Source organism: Hyperolius riggenbachi, chromosome 11, assembly GCF_040937935.1.
Source record: "Hyperolius riggenbachi isolate aHypRig1 chromosome 11, aHypRig1.pri, whole genome shotgun sequence".
In the NCBI taxonomy this organism is placed as follows: Eukaryota; Metazoa; Chordata; class Amphibia; order Anura; family Hyperoliidae; genus Hyperolius; species Hyperolius riggenbachi.
In genome coordinates this window covers 51,843,459-51,864,989 of record NC_090656.1, presented here as the reverse complement: position 1 = coordinate 51,864,989, position 21,531 = coordinate 51,843,459, and the positions used below count along the sequence as shown (strand labels likewise).

General features: G+C 43.1%; 1 protein-coding gene across 3 annotated transcripts in view; it reads left to right on the top strand.

Annotated features, from left to right (window-relative positions):
* Positions 1-21,245, top strand: part of LOC137539214 (capping protein, Arp2/3 and myosin-I linker protein 2-like) — a 150,571-nt gene extending 129,326 nt beyond the window's left edge. Inside the window, exons 8-11 of one of the 3 annotated variants that reach the window (XR_011024966.1) lie at positions 8,610-8,717; positions 15,223-15,330; positions 18,761-20,354; positions 20,393-21,245. Coding sequence is in view for 2 of the 3 variants with exons in the window: in XM_068261752.1 (XP_068117853.1) it covers positions 8,610-8,717; positions 15,223-15,330; positions 18,761-18,927 (383 nt within the window). In the remaining variant the exon portion in view is untranslated. Of the gene's footprint in view, positions 1-8,609; positions 8,718-15,222; positions 15,331-18,760 lie in introns of all 3 variants that reach the window. The other 2 variants (XM_068261753.1, XM_068261752.1) reach the window with 2 other exon arrangements.
* Positions 21,246-21,531: the final 286 nt, after the last annotated feature.

Genomic DNA, 21,531 nt, shown 5'->3' with positions numbered 1-21,531 from the left:
CTATAGTTGTAATTCACATTACGGCGGCCTACGGCGACACCCAGGTGTCCCACGCCCTTTTTACCTGTCTTGTCCCGAATGTGTTGTTGGGGTAGATGAGCCACACCATAAAGAGTGTCTGAGACAAAATATTGGTAGGTTTTCAGAATTCCGTGCAGAGCTGTCTCAGACATCTTAAGAAATAATAAGATAGTGCAGTTTCCTTCTAAAACTGTTGTAAAATTGGAGGAGTTAGGAAGGTCTCTCAGACAGTGCAGTGTGTGAGGGGAATTGCTGTTGCTGAGGTAACCAATACCTGTATTGCATCAATGCCCAGCACACAACAGCTTCACAGGACACCTGGCAGCAGAGGGGAGGAGCCCTCCATAAATCATGCCTAGCCTGCACTGCTGCACTATCTGTAGAACTGCTATTAAGAGCGTCTTAATATGCAACAGTTTAGGAATGGATTTGCACTTTTCTTAACCCTAGTGCAACTCTAGAAATTCACACTAAACTGCCTCTATTACGCAGGATTTAATACCTTTCTTATCATACAGAACAGTCCCCCTGCTGATTAGAACTGTTTAAGAAGAAGAAAAAACTGTTAGTAATGCTTTATTAAATCTGGCCCTGTGAGTCTGAGGAATTCTCAATGATCACACCTTTCAAATGCATGTGTGAAGATGCCCAACTGCAGACTGAAGCTTCTGACAGATGGAGATGGAGGCAATCTTCTGATTGGAAGTGACTTTCTGTAAGTTCCAAAAAAACCTCCATTTCAGAAACTGAATTGAATGCTGTTAAAGGATCTCAGGTGCACTTACAGTGCACCCGCTAGACAAACACTGCCACTATTATTGTAAAATGGATAGCTTTCATCAGCTTTAAGACCGAAAAGCTATTCTTGTAAAGTGCTTCTTTGCACCTCTATAAAGGTCGACCTTTGTGGGGGAATTATGCAGGAGAACAGAGGCGCCAAAAGGATAAAAGGAAGCTAAATGAGCTTAAAAAAACAAATTCTTGGTAAATAGAGGAGGTAGTGGTGGACTTACCTCCTCCAAGTAGACACACAACGACTGTAGTAAAGACAGTCAATATATTTTATTTATGAACTCCAAATATGCATCACGTTTCGCAGGTTTGATCCCGTTTCATCAGGCAAAAACAACGGAGCAATAGCATATGTGGTCAGTAGAAGAGCCAGGTAGAGGTGCCAGGCTCTTTTACTGACCACATATGCTATTGCTCCGTTGTTATTGCCTGATGAAGCGGGATCAAACCTGCGAAACGCGTTGCATATTTGGAGGTTATAAATGGAATATATTGACTGTCTTCACTACAGTCCTTGTGTGTGTACTTGGAGGAGGTAAGTCTACCACTACCTCCTCTATTTACCAAGAATTAGATTTTTTAAGCTCATTTAGTTTCCTTTTATCCTTTTGGCGCCTCTGTTCTCCTGCATAATATTGAGTCCACCCTGGGTGGAGGGTTGAACACCCTTTTTTCTCATCTACAGAGAGCGACTTCTTATTCCTGAGTGGGGTCAGGATCTAGCAACCATTTACCCGTACATATTACACTATTGGGGCTCTTGGTGTTCCTTGTTTTTATTTTGTGGGGAAATTAGTAGAGGACACTGTTTTGGCTTGAAACATAGGGATCTATTGAGCGGCATAACAACAACTCGTGGTGCCCTTCAGCAAGACATTTCTAGCTCCCCCCCCCCCCCGCCCACAATGTTCACACCTCTTTCCTTGCCTCCCCTTGGTACACTTTGCTGCCTGGAGGCCCATCTTAGGAGGGTCATAAAACAAGACTCTCCTTCATGATCTTCACACTCCTGACAAGTGTAGTCACAAATACACCTAATCTGGAGGATGGACCCCGGGTGTGGAGGAACGGAAGGCTAGTAGTAGGGGCCTCCACAGATCTGGGTACCCCTGCAGTCACAAGGGCTTCTCCCCTGGATCTATTTATGAATCTGCACAGAATATGTAAAGTGTTTTTGTTTTTTTCTTTTCACTTTGTTTGCAACTAACCACAAATAAAAGCTCGGTGAAACGTTATTTAAGCTTTTACGACATTCGTTCTGCTGGGTGTGTGCCAATTGCAGTGAGTGTGGGTGGCCTATTTATAACAGCACGCAAAGCTTCTGACACCGTTCATTGCTTTCCTTCTAACATGCTGCATGAAGGTGGTGTAATGCATTCATTACTGCTGGAGTGATTATGAGGGGGACACGTCCTCTAGGGCCACCTGTGGCACCCTTGCTATTAATTCTCTGCTTGTCACTTCTTATCTAACACCTTCATGAATTAAGTTAATAATGAGAATGCTGGATGGGTGAATTGCAACAAGAACACATTTATTTTAGGGCCTTTCACATTTTTCAACAGCAGACCTCTTAATAAAATATGAAATTGCCGATACGATGTATAAGAATGTCAAAAGGCCTGATAACTACTAACTAGCGGTTATATTGTCATGGGGAGACAACGCGCTGTAATATTATATGCGGTACTACCACAGTAGTGTACTGCAAGTTAACTACTTAAGGATCGCAGTGTTAAACCTCCCTAGCGACCAGGACATTTTTTACAAAAGAGGCCACTGCAGCTTTAAGGCCTCACTGCAGGGCCATACAACTCAGCACACAAGTGATTCCCCCCCTACCTTTTCTCCCCACCAACAGAGCTTTCTGCTGGTGGGGCCTGATCGCTCCCCCAATGTTTATTTTTTTATATAAATATTTATTGTATTATTTTGTTAATAAATTCTGCCTTTTTTTAAATTATTTTAATATTCCTCCCTCCTCCCGCCAGCAAATCAGCGTGATTGGCTGTCATAGGCTTCAGCGTATGACAGCCGATCACTTTCCTGCCTACAGAGGGGACAGCCAGTTCACACGGTTGTCCCCAGTACAGCGCTGCCTTAGATCGCAGCGCTGTACAGGGCTATTAGACAGCAGTTTTGCCGTCTAACAGTCTCCGAGTGGTGATTGCCATTGGGAGACTGAAGGCGGGACAGAGCTCCGTCATCCATGTGGAGAGGCGCGCATAGGCGCGCATCGCCGCGCGATCTCCTGCAAACCCCATTCCCAGCCATTTACGCCATTCGGCGTGGAGCGGTCCTGGGGCTGCCGCGCTGCTCATGCCAATCAGCCTGAAGCAGTCGGCAAGAGGTTAAGGTATTGGTGTGACCCATCGTACTCAAGTACGTTCATACCGTCTTTCCCCTAAAATAAAACCTACCCCGAAAGTAAGGCCTCCCTTATATTTCAAGCATGCTTGAAATATAAGACCTACTCCGAAAATAAGGCCTAGCTGGGTAGAGCGCTGTGTGTATGGGGAGGTGTGTGGGCTCTTACCGCACCTCCCTTGTGGCTGCGTCCCCCTCCATTCCAAGTAATTTCCCTGGTGGTGGCAGCGGCGGCGGCGACATGGTATTCAAGCTATGAGGGCGCCCTTTGACCCTCACGCTGCACGCAGTACGCTTTGCCGGCTTGGCGCTGACGCTCCACTCATGTAATAATCAATGTGCGCCTGGGGCGCCTGACTGAGGTGGAATGGAGTGGCTGAGGGCGAGCATTGTGTTTATCACAGACTCACAGCCAGTCAGTGTGCTATTGTGTTGAGATGCAGCTTGTCATCTGAGAACATTAAATGAAGCAGAGTAAATTGTTGGGTGCTGTGCGATCATTCCAAACCGGGGGTTGGCTCACAAGTTTGCCTCGGGCAGCAAAAAGTCTAGAACCGGCCCGGGCTACCCAAAAACTTGCTATGAATTGCTTGACTTTGAAATAGAAAAATGCCAAGCAAGAGGGGCAGACTTACCATTTCAAAGCTCTCTAAATAGGCCCTATGGCATTAAACATGAATAAATACAATATCAGAGCATTTATCTATATAGATTTATCTGAACTGTGGCTGAATTTGTTCAAACTAATGGTATGTTCATTGTTATCTTCTATTCCACCCTTTTCTTTGGATAACACTTTATTCAATGTTTCCTACTCCATTAGAGATATTTCGGAGACATTACAAAACTATTGCATGAAAGGAAGACCATACAAGTGCATTGTGTTCTACAATAAGGTGGAACACAATGCACTGTACGAAATAGCCTTTAATCCACCCACAGTTTTATAAGAAAAGGTAAAGGTGGTGTAGATGTGCTTTTTAGCCAATTTTCAGGGTTCATTTTCCACTGTGCAGTTTATAGTGCAAGTTATTGTCAAAGTTTGAAAACTCTCCTTTTAGATCAGTTACAAACTTACAGGGTTGGAAATAGTTTTGGTATGGTCCTGGTCTGTAGAATTACTGCAGATAAATAGGCACCAACATCCTGAGTCACAATATACTATTTATTGATTAATGAACCAAATATAAATGACTGGATCGAGCTGGATCAAGCTCACCTTCTGTCCTGCCTCTCATACTCTGTAGTGCCAACAATCAGTTTTCACTCCTCATTTTTATGTTCTGGAACATCATCAGCAATGTTGTGTTAGAGAAGCAAATATTGCTGCACATCAATGTCGCTAAGGCTATAAGGCCATTTCCAAACGTAATGATGGAAAACATTCAAGACAGATGCCAATCTTCCCAAGAGTGAACAGCTCAGCAAATTCACCCCATGGTCAGACCGTACAATGCTCAGAGAAACTGCTAAAAATCTTAAGAACTACGGACATTAGTTAGAATGCTAAATGTTAAAGTTCATGGCGGTACAGTTAGAAAAAGACCAAACAATGATGACTATTTTGCAAGGGTTGCTTCTAGGATATAGCCTTTTCTCTTTAAAAAGAACTGAATCAGTAAATGGCGAGTAACTAAAGAGTACATTGCTCCAGAGCTCTTTATCTGGAGCAATGTACTACACCATGTAAACCACAGATCATGCCCATTGCTGGTTTTACCTTATTTCCACTGATCCCCGCTACACCCTCCCGAGGCAGGCCCGTTGATGTTTTATTTATATATAGGAAGACAGATGTTTGCCCCCTTAACACTACATCTAAGGCTATCATCCTGTAGCCCTCCAAAGCCAAAAAACTAGCTAATTAATGTATCAACTTCAGAATTGCCAACAATGGATTTATAGTGTACACAAAGCTACATCCACTGTATTGTATGCCAGCTCTTGCTTCAGAGAAGCATTTGAAAGATTAAGCAGTTGTATTTGGCTTATCAATTATTTTTCTATGTATTGTGTGACAGTTACCAACATTTTCAGAATCAGAGGAAAAGCATTAGGATTGATGTGTTGAAACGTGTGCAAAAAACATGCAAAACTGGGCCTACTGCCCACAGAAATTGGCAGCAGTTTAACCATTCTTCCATATTAAAAACAAGATTTCATAAATCAGTCCTATCATGTCCTGATAATAATTATACAAATCAAAAATTGTAGCTATGAAGATAACACGTAAAGCCCCCAGTTCAGGCACAGATTGCATATGTTTTTATTAAAACATTAATTTATGCTACTTATGCATAAATATTGTTGTAAAAGCATTTTCTTGTTTTTTACTAAATAAAAACAAACAAACTACATGCTCCACCAGTTTTTAGATTCTTATGAACTAATAGCAGCTTGATGACCCTCAGCTTACCCCCAGGCAGTCTGGAACACTCCTCTTTTAGTCACATGACATGGAAGGGGGCATATGACTTGTGATGCCTGCTATATGTCATATCGAGTACGTGATAAGCCACAGCGCACACATTTCATTCACAGTGTCCTTTCAGCAAACAGCCCCGGTCACAGCTATTTAGCTCAGCTTTCAGCTAGTATCAAAGGGTGCAATTGCCCAAACACCCCTGCTGTGTAACTGGCCATAAATTGTCGCTCCTTGCTCAGAGCTGCAGAGAGAGACAGATTTTACTTCATGTCCCCCTCTAAGCAGCTGACCTGCCAGTAGCCTCCAAATTCATATCTCCTCTCATTTCTTAGATTCTAAGCTTTTTTAGGATGGTCTGATGATGCTAGCAGCCCCGTTTTTTTAGAGATTGTTAAGTTCATTTTAAAGGTGGCTACACACGATACAATAAAATGATCCGATTTTACGGCAATTCGATAAAAACGATTGGATCTCCCGAAAAAAATCGAAACCTTTTTCTTCATTCGACTGAAAAATCCGATCGGATTTCCCGTTTTCTTTGATTTTTATCGATCCGGAATGCCAGATATTTTTCTTCAATCTTTCTAAAGATTGTATGGTGTGTCTTGGATTGTCAATTTATTAATATACACACCCTAGCAATTTTCTCAAAGTTTCCAATCATTTTTATTATAATTGGGGAAAAATTTAACATAAGTGTATGGTACATTGGTCATATTTTTGAAATGTTGCAATCAGTCAGAAAAATTGATTGCAATTCTTAAATTGAACAGATATTTAAAAAATTGTATGGTGTGTGGCCACCTTTACACACATTCTGAGAAACTTCCAGTATGATAGGACATAAAATCATCGCTTAGTAATACAGGGTTGAAGTACCATTGTATGACTACTTCTGTTATACCCCTCATATTTGATATCTGAGGATTTGTAACATTGCACTGAACGTGGATATGCATTCTATTACTTGATGTGACCTATGGGCATAGAGAGACCAGGCAAAACAGGAATTGTGCCAAAATTTCTCTCTGTGCAGGGGGAACTGCCCCCTGTTCCAATTACACAGGGCTGGACTTGTGCGTGTCATAACCACTTCCAGCTGGAGAAGTGAGTAAAACCCAGGGGTTCAAATAGTCCAGGGACCTTTGTTTATCATCTGTTGTCTGGCAAGTGGCCATCTTGGATTAATCCTCACCAAGGCCTCTGACTTTTCCAGACAAAGACTTTTGGTTGCCGCAAGCCACATGAACTATTAATTGCCGCATGGACTTCCAATAACAGTATTTTGTACTGTATTATAGACATTCTATTTAATTTTTCATCTCTTATTTGTATCAACTCAGTTTGTCTGACTGGCAGGTAGATTTACCTGTTGGTTGTAAAGTATATTTGTGTGTATCGATTTATAATAAAATTAACAATTGAATTGTTTCAGTCCTGCCCTTGTTTCTGCTTATCTGAGTGTTGCTTAGAACCCTGCCTCAGAAGAGACACACTACCATATTATCTTATTATTTTATAAATTGTTGATTTGCTAGCTAGGTTGTAAAATAACAGTTTCTTCCTTTTAGGAGTAGCTAGGTGGAGTATATCCACTCCCATTTGATCCGGACAGTGGTGGCAGCATTACCATCGATTTCCAGCACAAAATCGATAATTTTATTTTATGGATTGTATGTACAATTGAAATTGTATCATGTATGGGCCCACCAACCAATCTTAAACATTTACTATGCTCACAGTGTAATTGCCTCCAGAAAATCTCCAGTTAATGAGACCTTCATGGCAACTGCGGCCTAGTAAGATGGGATTGGTGGGTGGTTGTCACATTGTCGGCAGCGTTGTGGCGATTCTTTTGACGTCAGTCTGTTCACCATATTTCAAGCCTTCGGATGAAACTATTCCCTGAATGGTAACGGTGGTAGCAGGGGCGTAACTAAGACCCACTGGGCCCCCCTGCAGAAATTCTGAGCTCCCCCCTCAGGGCCATTTTGGGGTGCTGGAGGGGTTGCAGCATGAGGGGAGAGCTATGGCCACACTCGGTAGGGAGGGGGGGTGGTCCCCTCCCCTCCTCACTTCGGGCTCTCCACTCTGCGCTCCCCTCCAGCTTCAATAACTATTTGTGTGCAGCGGCGGGCAGCGGCAGATCCACATACCTTCTGTGCGCTCCAGCGCAGATGCTTCTCTCTCTAGCCTCTGACGCGACTTCCTGTATAAACAGGAAGTCGCGTCAGACACTAGAGAGAGAAGCATCCGCACTGGAACACACGGAAGGTATGTTTGTCTGCTGCTGCCCGCCGCTGCACACATATAGTTATTGAAGCTGGAGGGAAGCGCAGACGGGAGAGCCCGAGGTGACGGAGGGGGGGACCGTCCCCCCTCCCCGCCAAGTGTGGCCATAGCTTTTCACTTCATTCTACAACCCCTCCAGCCCCCCAAAACAGCCTTGAGCTGTTAAGGGGGGGGGGGGGTGGCCCAGGCCCCCCATGGGCGCACCTATTGTTACGCCCATGGGTGGTAGATTAGATGGGATTGCTTTGTCACATTATCATCTGTGATCCAGCAACCAATCTTTTAACGTCAGTTTGCTCACAGTCTTTCAAGCCATCGCATGCGACTGCTCCCCGATGGTAACTGGAGTAAGTTAGAGTGGATTGCGGTGCTGGATTGTCACATGACCGAATTGTCAGCTAAAGTCATACCTCCCTATTAACTGATAGCCTATCAAACTGATTGGGGGAGGGGGTGTTGGAACCAGCAGTTGAAAAATTGCTACAGGGGAATTGTGAAACTTTCAGTTTATTTAGCCAGTATCCTATTTCGGTTTGCAAAGCTTTATTTTTTTCAAGAAAACTGTTATGCACATGAGTTCTAGAAAAAAATATTCTGGTAAATACATACAAAAAACCTGGGTTTTAAGAAATAAAATAGTACCATATGTTGTTGTGAAATGGTGATTTAGACTGTATGTGGTTTTTATTATGTTATTTATTTTTCTTTCAAGAAGATCTGCTAAAACCCAGGTTGCATCTCAAGCATCTTCATAACAGAAGAGCTGTGTCAGTTCATGAAGACCAGTTCAGAAACCATGGATTTACATCAGAATTAGAAAGTAAGATTCCATTTCAAATACACAGTGGTGTAAGATAATTGTGACAGAATGTTTACTTCTGTTGAAATGTTGTTATCAAATGATTATGTGATATGTTGCTGACAAAGCTCTGGAGTCGGTACACAAATCACCTGACTTTGACTCTGACTCCTCAGTTTATGAAACCACGGACTCCAGGTACTCAAAATTGCCCTGACTTCAACTTCTCGACTCCGACTCCTTAAAGGGGAGCTGTCAGCCATACTATCTCAGAAAAAAAACACACATATATAAGTAGATAAATACTTGCTCTACTTATATAACATATATATTGCACTGTCCACATTTTTATTTTAGTGATTTTTCTATAGTAAAAAAAAGAGAAAATCCTTCTTAGGATTCTCCGTTTTAACTGTGTCTATCTTGAAGCCAATCCTGATGTCATTTCCTCCCTTACTCTCCTCTGCCTGATTGTGTGTGCATTGCCCACCCTCCTCCCAGTCTTCAGGCACTCGCACTCAGCTCTGCGATAGAAAGTGCATTGTCTCAGCATGAGAAATATTGGCCAATCAGAGAGGAACAGAGGTGTGGGAGGGAAAAACAGGAGGGAGAGAGGATTTAGCTAATCAGGCTGCATTAGTCTGAGGGGAAATAAAGAAGCAAAAAAAGACAACCCAGCATGGCCTGCAACTTCCTTTGTGTGGCAATGTACCAAATAAGAGTCAGGTAAACTGAGGAATGATCATTTATCAACAAGAAAAGTAATAGTGATTTTTAACTTTTGGATTGCCTGGTTAGCATCCTTATTACTTGTTTACCAGATAAAAATAAAGAATACATTTTTGATTTTATGCCAGACAGTTACACTTTAATCTAATACTTACCAGGTCTGTGAAGTTGGTTTAGAAATAATCTGACTCCTCAGTTTATGAAACCACTGACTCCGACTCTCCTCCCGTAGCAGTGGCGATGTAAATATTTACCTCCGTGGCTCCAGCGCAGGCGCAGTAGAGCGGACCCGACGGAGATCGGCTATTTTCGCCTATCTCCGTGGAAAGAGCCACAACAGCGCCCCCGCTGGAGCCAGAAAAGGTAAATATTGCACAGCGCGACAAATTGACGCCTGTGCGTTCCGGGTGCTGCAGCGAGACCGCCGTGGGACACAGGAGAACGGGGAAGCCTCAACAGAGGCTTCCTCCTACTGAGGTAAATACCCCCCAGGGGAACATTTTTAGCCCTCCCAAATGTTCTTCACCAGCCATTTACCAAAGATACTGTCGTCCAAAGCAACTGCAGATTCCCCTGAGGTGTGGAGTCTAAAGATCTTCTCCAGGATCTATTGCAATGACTCATGTTTTTCACTGTGTAAAGATCCCATGCCTTGAAGTTTGCCAACAGACAGGTGTAGTTTGCAGGGAGTGTTTGGATTTGGCAGTGGAACTGCAATTTAAGGGTTTTTTTTTTTTTAGAGGGTTCTTGTGTTTTGTTTTGTTTTGTTTTCTGATTTAGACTATTATATTCATTTTATCAGTGTTTCCACTGATTGAACTCTGTTGTTTGCCAAAACCTCTGGTATCCACACAGTCCTTTCCCAACACCCAGACCTAACAGTCCCCCTTGATAAACCTCCCCATCCTGATGCGCCTTAATGTAACCTGCCGTTTAACAAAAATATGTTTTCCTTGTGCTTAACCCTCCTCTAATAAAAAAACATGCTGCAGATTCTCGGATTGCTCCGCACCGCTCCGCACCGCTGCTCACACAATGCACGCAGTGGAAACTGTTCCATTGCCGTGCATTGGGCACAGGACACCCGCGGTGCGATGCGTCTATGTAGCCGCATCGCACCGCTTCTAATGGAAACGGGCCCTTACCCTTCCAAGCTCAACTAATAACAGAGATAGTTTTAGGTAAAAAAAGGAAGCCTTTGGCAAAAATTAAAGTTAGATCCCATACATCACTGACCCCTAATGCTGGGAACACATGTTATGTTTTTTCACCCGATTTCGCATGCGATCGATAGTACGAATCGAATCTCAACCAAAAATCGACAGTAATTTTATCGTCCGCTTGCTACACACATGTACGTTTTCTGTTCCGTTTTTACTATGTTCTCGACTAATTACGCCCACTATTGATGACAATGCATTCTGATACGGCCCCCTGAACGCCTCTATATAGCACACATAATCGAGCCGCTTCATCGATTGCGCCAACACACGATAAGATAGTAGTAATTTTGACCGTTTGTTTTCAACATGTCTGATACTATTCAGATCGAGAACACACTCAATTCTGCTCAAGTGTGCTGAAAAATGCTTCCGATTTTGGTTGCGAATTTGATTCGTATGATCGATCGCACAGGAAATCGTAGGGAAAAAACGTAACGTGTGTTCCCAGCATAACCTTCCTACAGGGGTGTAGCAATAGGGGGTGCAGAGGTAGCGACTGCATTGGGGCCCTTGGGCCAGAGGGGCCCCGAAGAGCCCTCCCTCAACTGCAGTATTAGCTCTCTATTGGTCCTGTGCTCATAATAATCACTTCTATAGATACTTTGAATAGTGGTCATTATCAAACTGTTTCCCATCCCCTTCTTGCACCTCTGACACTGTAGTTGCCATTGGCATGTTTTGGTGCACCGTATCTATTGTTATGTATAGAGCACTAGGGGGCCCCATTGTAAAACTTGCATCAGGGCCCACAGCTCCTTAGCTACTCCACTGCCTTCCTAACTGATACTGACTTTTGACACAAAATCTTCTGCCTCTGCACTCTCCCTGCCGGGCACCCAACCACACAGCAAAGTATTTCTGGGGCTGGACTAATTATTGTATGGTGGGCTAATTGTACGGTTTTCCAAGGTTTTGGCGCTGCTCAGTTTTGCAGTGAGATCTAGAACATTTTTCATTTTTACCGTTGTATTTCTAATCCTCTTTAGGATGTAAAGCATTAATTCATTTGGGAAGGATTCTTATATTACGCAGCTCAAAGTATATTTATTTTAGAACAACTAGACTTTGGGGACATCTAGTGGTAGAAAAGAGTTTAAATGGATTATCTTTTAGGTAAGCTTATTGAGAAAATCCAATTCATTTCTTTTCTGCGTAGAGCCAATAGTGCCTGTATATCTCATTTTATGAGTAATTCTAAATTAACCATGAACAGAAAACAGTTTTTTGACACTTGCATGACATGCCCTCTTATACATGCATATACTTTGCAATATTTTTTTTATCCACTTGAGAACCGTAGTCTTACACCCCCCTGGCCATTTTTTACAATTTAGGCCACTGCAGCTTTAAGACATCGCTGCAAGGTCGTACAACTCAGCACACAAGTGACCCCCCCCCTTTCTGCCCACCAACAGAGCTTTCTGTTGGTGGGCTCTGAACGCTGCTAGGGTGTTTATTTTTATTTATTTATTTGTTTTTTTTAATACATTTGGGCATTTCTTTAATTTTTTTTTATTTCCTACTCTCCCTCCCTCCCCCCAGCAGCCAATCCCAGCAATCGGCTCTCATAGACATCAGCCTATGAGAGCTGATCGCTCTCTGTGCCTCCCAGGGGGACAGCCGTGTCACACGGCTGTCCCCAGTACAGCGCTGCCTTAGATCGTGTGCATTGTAAATAGATGACGGTTTCGCCGTCTAACAGTCTTGATCGGCGCTGGGAGACTAATGACGGAGTGGAGATCCGTCATTCAAGCAGAGATGCGTGCGCATTGGCACGCACGATCTCCTGCAAAGCCCCGCCCCAGGACTTGACGCCAAATGGCGTTAGATGGTCCTGGGGCTGCCGCCGTGCTCACTCCAATTGGCATGGCGCGATCGTTATCAGGTTAAAGATTCTTTATTTTACAACATAGCAATACAAAAGGTAATACATTGGGCTTGATTCACAAAAGCGTGCTAAGTGTTAGCACGCCAGTGAAAAGCCCCTTAGCACGTGCAATGTGCCTTTGCACGTGCTGATATGCATGCAAACGTTTGTGAGCGCAAAGTTTAGCACTGCGCGGTGCGCGGGAAACATCGCACCATCCGCGTGCAAAATAGCCTGATAAGCCTACTTTGCACGCAGATGGTGCGTGTTTCGCGTGCACCGGTGCGACGTGTCACACGCACCAAATAGCGCACGATCAGTAACAGCTTTGCCTGTGCGAACTACTTAGCACCCTAGTTTGCACGTGCAAAGCTTTTAGGCGTGCTAGCTGTGTTAGCGCCCTTTACTGAATCAAGCCCCTTGCATCACAATATTACTTTTGTTCATCATAACAGCTCTGTAATATTTTTAATAGATTAGACCAGCCTTTCTCAACCTTTCTACCCTGGAGGAACCCTGTAAATAACTTTTTGATCCCAAGGAACCCCTGCAAACAATGTTTTGATCTCAAGGAACCCCTGCAGTTATTTTGCAGGAGGCATGGTCTTTAAAAGTATGTGTGACTGTTTATTTCACTACCCCCTATTACACTGACACTCATTATACTGTCTCCTGACCCCCCAAATTAGTGCTTCTTGTTACAGTATCACCTATTATAGTGTGCTCTATATACTTCCACCACGATGGGGGAAAATGCCAAGAAACCCCTGCAGAGTACAGGGACGGATCAAGACCAAGTTGCGCCTGGGGCAAGGTCAGGTTTTAGCGCCTAAAGGTCAGGTTTTGGCGCTTAAACTGTCATTCATTTTGCCGCCTTTTTAAGAATTCAACAAACTGCGCCTGGGGCAAGATACCCGCTTGCCCCCCCTCCCCTAGATCCGTCCCTGGCAGAGTACTCAAGGAACCCTGGTTGAGAAAGCCTGCATTAGACATTAGGTTATACAGACAGTCCCCTACTTACAAATTACTCGAGTTACAATGTTTCAGAGATAGAAACAAAGTTGTCTTCATGTACAAATTATACAATACCTTTTTTTATTACATGTTTTTGTTGTTAAATGTTAGTGTTGTATAAACTGTTATAGGTAGTTAAAGGGAACCTAAAGTAAAAAAAAAAAAGAAGCCCATTCACTTATCTGAGGCTTCTTCCAGCCCCTGAAGTTCTCCTGCACCCTCATCGTGACTCCGTGCTCCGCAGTTCCTCTGCTTCCGGTCGGCTGACGAGTAAGTCGGCCGGCCACTGCGCATGTGCAACACCGTCCCTGTGCATCGTCTATTGCGCTTCCTGTGGCTGTGAGCATTCTGCGCATGCGCAGTTGCAATCTTTGCTTATGTGCAGTTGATGAGCTCTCCCAGCCATGGGAGCGCGTTGGAGGAGGGGCGCGGCACAGGGCCGTGCACCCAGCATTGAAAGTAGACTCTGGAGGAACGGCGGAATACGGGATGACGACAAGGGACCAGGAAGGGGGTGGAAGAAAAACCAGGTAAGTAAATGGGAATTTTTATCTTTTTACTTTAGGTTTCCTTTAAAATCACTATAAACACATAAGGGTTGAAGAAGCACCCAATGGATGGAGTGGTGTACCTGGACCCCTACGCCAGCAACTCAATGGGTACACCATGCACTGGTATAAGGATGGGTCGTCACCACCAGAAGTAATTTATAGCTCTTTTATTTCAGACAAGGCAGCAATATAAATTACTTCTGGTGGTGCCGACCCATCCTAATACCAGAACCACCTTTAAAATCACTGTAAAAGCACATTGAAAGCAACCAGAAAACATAGTTTATACTACTTGTCCAAATCCAGAGTTGTTTGAAATTAAATCATTTTTCCGCATTTTCCCATGTTTTGAAAATCTATTCTTTTTTAAGACTAAAAAATAAATGTATCAGAAATTCACCACTGCTTCACTGCTTCAAAAGCATCCATTTTATGCTGAATACACACCATGCGTTTCCGCGTCGAATGCGTCCGTCGATACGCGTCGATTCGATTATTTCCGAGCATTTACAAATGCATTTAGATGATTTTTAGGTCGATTGCCATGTAAAGTATGGCAAATCGACCTAACGATCCATCGAAGCTTGAATCGGACATGTCGGAAATAATCGAATCGATGCGTATCGACAGACGCATCGAACGTGGAAACGCATGGTGTGTATTCAGCATTAGTGAACCCGAAAATCAGCCTCTCCTTATCTTCACACCAATGTCATCATTGCTTTAAAAGCAGGTGAGATCTGCTTTCGACATAACTAAATAGGTAAATAAATAAACCTGACTTTTATTTGTGCTAATAAAGGTGTCTATGACACCCCAGAGTGCTGTGTATTCCTGGTGGTGTGTGGCCAACTCTGATAAATGCAGGGAAGGGAGTGAATCAATGATGAATCCCGCAATGGATACTTTAATACAAATAAGCTATCAAGCTGTCACCTCCGTTCTTAATTGGTGCAATCTCTTCCATTCAGAATAGACAACCCTCGCCATTTCCTGAAGATATGATTATACAGCATGAAATGACATTTATTATTCTCTGAATTTCAATGAATCCGTTGCATACTGAGTGATTTTACAAGCTGTTTATGCACATTTATCTTGGGTATCTCTTCCGACTCATTTTCATGTTGTATCTGTTTAAGATGTTAAAGTTCCTCTGCTACAAAGATCTCCTGTTCTGAGGCTGAAGCAAAGAAGTGAAGCTCCCCTTCTGCTCAGCAGTGAACCAGCTTCTACCTCTGTAGCACAGGGTGAGTCCATGTCTACATTGGTTTTGGTATTTACTATATGTTCCCCAATCAATAAGATGCAAATCATTCCACCTCGTATTCAAATTTCATGTACATGATATGCAGCTTGAAATTTTGGACCAATTAGAATAACTTCCTGTCAATTTTTATTGGTCCGAGTTCAAACTGCATAACATTCACATGAAATGTGAATGCAATGAGAAATGTGCATGCCATTGTGCCATTGATCATTCCTAATGATATGTACCGGTAGGTGTCTTTTTGTTTAGACCAGTGCTGTCCAACTCCAGTCCTCAAGGGCCGCATTTTTGGAGTAGCTCAAATGAATTGATGTGGCAGAATCAGGAAAGGTGTGGTCCATCAAGTAGAACACATTTCTCCATTCTCAGTCCATCCTAAACACTGGCATGAAGATGGCCCTCCAGGACTGGAGATGGACAGCTCTGTTTTAGGCCAGATGTATACCTTCCATATTTGTAGATATTTTGGAAATAGTTTCATGTTGTACATATAAAAAGTGGGCTTCTGTTAAAGCCTATGGATAGAAAAAAATCATACTTATTTCACTAGGATGGCTAGAACTCTGGTCCCCGACCCCCATCTTCTTTCTTTGGAACCTCATTCCTCCCTTAGCACTGCTGTGAGTCTCCTGTACGTGACAGAAGGACCGTTTCTGTTTAAAATAACTTTTCAGCACTCAGTAATTGAAAAAGTACCAAAAAGAAGGTGAAAAGGTACTGTCAAAAGTATTTTCTTGCTTGCTGGTGGCTTAAAAGGCATTTTATTGATAAGATGTGAAAACACACCTAGGAGAAAACGTAGGAGAAAAAATGAATCGGATCGGGCACAAAGAGTTTCCTCGGCTGTTGGACCTACAAGTTTTGGTCATGGTTCCAGTAAGAAGGCAGCTGTGCTGTCAATCTAAGGCAGCTCCCCTACAATTTTATAGATCTGATTTCTAGAGGGCCAGGATGTGGTGGGCAACTTGAAGGTTGCAGCTGGAAGATCTTCGCCACTGAAACAGAAGCAGGGCTGAAGACACCTGGGGAGGTGAGTATTGCATAATCTTCCCACAAGGTTAGTTTTAACTTTTTTGCCTAGAGTTCAACTTTAAATTTTAAAGCAGGTAGCTTAACCACCCTGGCGTTCTGATTAAATCGCCAGGGTGGCTGCGGGAGGGTTTTTTTTAAATAAAAAAAAAACTATTTCATGCAGCCAACTGAAAGTTGGCTGCATGAAAGCCCACTAGAGGGCGCTCCGGAGGCGATCTTCCGATCGCCTCCGGCGCCCAGAATAAACAAGGAAGGCCGCAGTGAGCGGCCTTCCTTGTTTTGCTTATATCGTCGCCATAGCGACGAGCGGAGTGACGTCATCGACGTCAGCCGACGTCCTGACGTCAGCCGCCTCCGATCCAGCCCTTAGCGCTGGCCGGAACTTTTTGTTCCGGCTGCGCAGGGCTCAGGCGGCTAGGGGGGCCCTCTTTCGCCGCTGCTCGCGGCGAATCGCCGCAGAGCGGCGGCGATCAGGCAGCACACGCAGCTGGCAAAGTGCCGGCTGCGTGTGCTGCACTTTATTTGATAAAAATCGGCCCAGCAGGGCCTGAGCGGCAGCCTCCGGCGGTGATGGACGAGCTGAGCTCGTCCAGACCGCTCAGGAGGTTAAGGTAGGTAGCTAAATAATTGATTCACTATGCATGTGGAAACAAGGCTAGCAGCAGCTTTGCATGACAAAACTAGAAATGTAGTATTGGTTATTTAGAATTTGTGAAAAAAACATTTTAAAGGGAGCCAGTCACAAATAGGTATATGCATGTTTTCATGCATATATTCTGTATTTATTCACAAGACACTTTTTTATATAAATCCAAATGATTGATTATTCTTTACTTACTTTTCATCAAACTTCTGTATGTTTCAATTGTTGCTTCTGAATATCAGAATATTAGAAATTTTGAATTAAATCAACTGTTTCAAGTGTTTACTAAATGGACTTTGTTTTGCATATCAGTGACCTGTATTATTTTCTCCCGTGTAAGATCGTTACACAGTTAACTTAGCTGTTTAAAATTTTTCCTAGTGGTAAAGTACACAGTGGAGCCATAGGTACTAGCCACCGGTCAATGTAAAAATCCTTTACTTTAAAAAATAATGTAATTTCAAGTCATCATTTCAGCTCTTGTTCAAAAAGTAAGACCATAATCCATAACTTTAAACCATTAGGAACTTCAATACGGTTATCTTGATTGAGTTCAGTGCACTGCTTTTGACCTCCGACAGCAGAACTCGTTGTTCTGTAAATTCTTATAACATTTTCATCTCTGTCTACTAGCAGAAAACATAGAAATTGAAAGCAGAACTCCTCTGTTATTGTCACCCACACTGTACCCGAGTGACAAGTGGCCATAAATACACATTACAGCAGTACTAATTAGAAACAGGGAAATTTAACAAATAGGAAAAAAAGTACTAAAATTAACCACCCTGGCGTTCTGATTAAATCGCCAGGGTGGCTGCGGGAGGGTTTTTTTCAAATAAAAAAAAAACTATTTCATGCAGCCAACTGAAAGTTGGCTGCATGAAAGCCCACTAGAGGGCGCTCCGGAGGCGATCTTCCGATCGCCTCCGGCGCCCAGAATAAACAAGGAAGGCCGCAATGAGCGGCCTTCCTTGTTTTGCTTATATCGTCGCCATAGCGACGAGCGGAGTGACGTCATCGACGTCAGCCGACGTCCTGACGTCAGCCGCCTCCGATCCAGCCCTTAGCGCTGGCCGGAACTTTTTGTTCCGGCTGCGCAGGGCTCAGGCGGCTAGGGGGGCCCTCTTTCGCCGCTGCTCGCGGCGAATCGCCGCAGAGCGGCGGCGATCAGGCAGCACACGCGGCTGGCAAAGTGCCGGCTGCGTGTGCTGCTTTTTATTTGATTAAAATCGGCCCAGCAGGGCCTGAGCGGCGACCTCCGGCGGTGTTGGACGAGCTCAGCTCGTCCAGACCGCTCAGGTGGTTAATTAGCCTGGAGTACTTGCAATCCTCTAAATAGATTGGCTGCTAAAGGGCTAAAATGGTAGGCAGAGCAGCATTCGTTTTTTCCTTAGTACTGGAAGCAGTGGTACAACAGGGAAGAAGACCCAATGGCTACTGAGAGACTTGCATTCTAAATACATGCTTTATCTTCAGGCATTTAAGACTTTTTGAAATAGTTTCACCCACTCTCATAAACTGGTACCTTTTTGGCTTGCTTTTTGGGAATATGGACAACTACCTTTTATTTAAAAAACAAAAACTTATTATTGTATTTGTTTTGGGTTCCCTTTGGGACCACTACCCAAGTCTGCTGTAATTCTCCATAACTTAATTGGATACACTTTAACAGGCTATTGATTTTCTTTTAATAATTTTCATAATTGTTTAAAGTTTTATCTTGATATCTACACAGAATCTGAAAAGGGTGACCTCGAAGACAAACCAGCTTCTTCGGAACCTGCACAAGTCATGGTGACAGAGGGGAATGTAACCCATAGTCCTGTAGAGACTGTACAAAATGCCGCCATATGCCAAAGAACTGCAATCAAACCAAGCGAACCACCCTCTGACAATAACTAATGGACAATGTTTTATACAGCCAATCACCAGAAATGCTATGTGTGATACAAAAGAACTTTTGAAGTTTCCTGGTCATTACATGAAATGACCGAAGATTGCCAATTCATTTTTATTTCTCATGCTGCTTTGGCCAGACTTTAAGTGCTATTTTTCCTTTGTTTCAAGGTGCAATCTCCGCCAGAATTTGCTAAATTAATGACAGTGTTTTGACGGGGGAAACAATATAAAGTATATATTCAAAAATCTTTTCTATTCAGTGTCAAAGTCTACATGCAGCATTTGTATGAAATGCTGCCATGGATGTGTTGAGTTTAATGAGAACAAAAACACACCATTCAGTAAATAAAATTCCTTTTTTTGTGTTCATGATTTTTAGAATAACACTCATTAGTGAAAGCTTTTACAAAAGAACTGAGGAATGATACTATGTCACTGCACATCTGCGTATTCTACAGGTATCTGCAAACTCGAGAGGTTTATTATCAAAAGTATTATAGAAGTACAAATCAGGACAATTCAGTGCTTGATCATTTGGCTAATATGGTAATTTGGGGGCGTGAAAGTAGAATAAGTATGTATTCATATTTTTTAAAGTAAGGAAGAGCAAGAAAGGTTAGGGTTGTGGAGGTTCGTATGAAGGTTTCGGGGTTTGTGGATTGACGTGCTCACACCAGTGTGAGGGTGTAGCCAAACTGGCAAAATACCTGATGAAGTTGTCCAGACCCGTGAAATGCGTTATTTACCAATAAAATTAGATTCAATATATTTGACTTAAGTCATTTTTGAGATGTTTGTGCAATACTCTTATTTAAAATATTTTTACTTGGAGTGCCTCCAACACTTTTTTAATTATTAATTAGGGAATGTTTCAACATTAGGGAATGTTTTTGGGTTAAAGTGTACCCGAGGCGATATGTGACATGATGAGATAAACATATGTATGTACGATGCAAAACATATTAACAGCCACGCTGTTTTTCTTTTTCTTTTTTTGCTGCATGAAAGAGTTAATTTTCAGGCAAGCAAGTGACAGCTTCTGTCTTGTCGGTACCTTGTTGGGAATATAGTAAACCTCACTGATAAGCAAATTACAGCCATAAAAGTTTTCCTGGCTAGATACAACTTCTGAGGGCAGTGGAGAGATTGAAAAAGATATATAGTTCATGTATTTTAACCCTGAGGACTGCCTTTGAGCAGAGACAATAAAACATTCAATCTACTTTGCAATTGTTTAAATATAAAATAAAACCATGGGATATCTAAAAAAAAGTCATTGTAGGAGTAGTAAGACAAATACAACTGCTTATCTCATCAGTTTATTTTCACCTTGGGTGCACTTTAAGGCTTTTGGTTAGGATTTGGGGAATGTTTTAGGTTGGGGTAAGATATTTGTTTAGCATTTGGGGAATGCTTTGGGTTGGGGTAAGGTTTTTGGTTAGGATTTATGGATTTGGGTTGGGGTAAGGTTTTTGGTTAGGATTTATGGATTGTTTCAGGTTGGGTTAAGATTAACAATAATAAAAACTGTATTCAAATGTATAACTTAAAAAAATGTATAAGGTTCAAACCTAATGACTTGACACCAGACCAATGAATATTATTTAGCGTTTATAAAACACCATAATTAGCAATGGTGCTTATGAAATGAGATACAAACATGGGTGCTTAATACTGTATATGGGTAATAGCAAAAAAGTGATACCAACTAAAATTTTATTAGATCAGATATTAGATTCAAATTAATCATTGAACGCAATGAAAATCTCTTAACTACTTTCGGACCGAGCGAGTGCGAATCTACGTCGGGCAGGGGGCGCTGCGGTCCTGACAGGACGTAAACTCTACGCCCCATTGACCGCGTGCCCCAGCCCGTCTCCGCCGCTCGGACCGCTTTGCCCCCGCCGCTCGTTGCTGCCCTGCCGCCTCTATGACGGCAGAGCACTGTGAGCCGGGCAGGAGCCGTTTTCATTGGCTCCTAGCCCTTTCATTCATGTAAGCCGCTCTCATTGGCTTACATGGAGTGACAGTGTCAGGAGCCAATGAAAGCGGCTCCTGACCGACGCACAGCGCTCTGCCGTCATAGCGACGGCAGAGAGAGCAGCCTGCGGCGGGGACAGAGCGGCGTGTTCGTCGGGAGCGGCGGGTCATTGCGGCGATTCGTCGGGAAGTGGCGATTTACGGGACCAGCACCCTCTGGTCCTTAAGGGGGCAGAGGGTGCTGGTCCAGAAAGGGTTAAAAAAGTAAAGTTGATCGATATGTGGTTATTTTAGTGATCGAATATTAATCTGGCATGCCCATTCCTTACCGTGCCGTAATAGTTGGGATTGTGGGGTAAGGGGGGGGGGGGCAATGGGGGAAAGGGGGGTTGTACCCCAGGTGGCAGTAGCAAATGACCATGATTAGCCTATCTTTGTACCGCATCATGCAGTAAAATCTACTGAAATCAGATATCTAATGGTGCAAGGTGGTAGACCAGGTAATCAAGTGATATGAGAAGGTATTGATTATTAACCAGATCGGCCACACATGGCATAAAGCATGCCTAGCATGATACAGATAATGTAAAAAAAACAAAAACAAACCATATAATGTTTATAATAAGA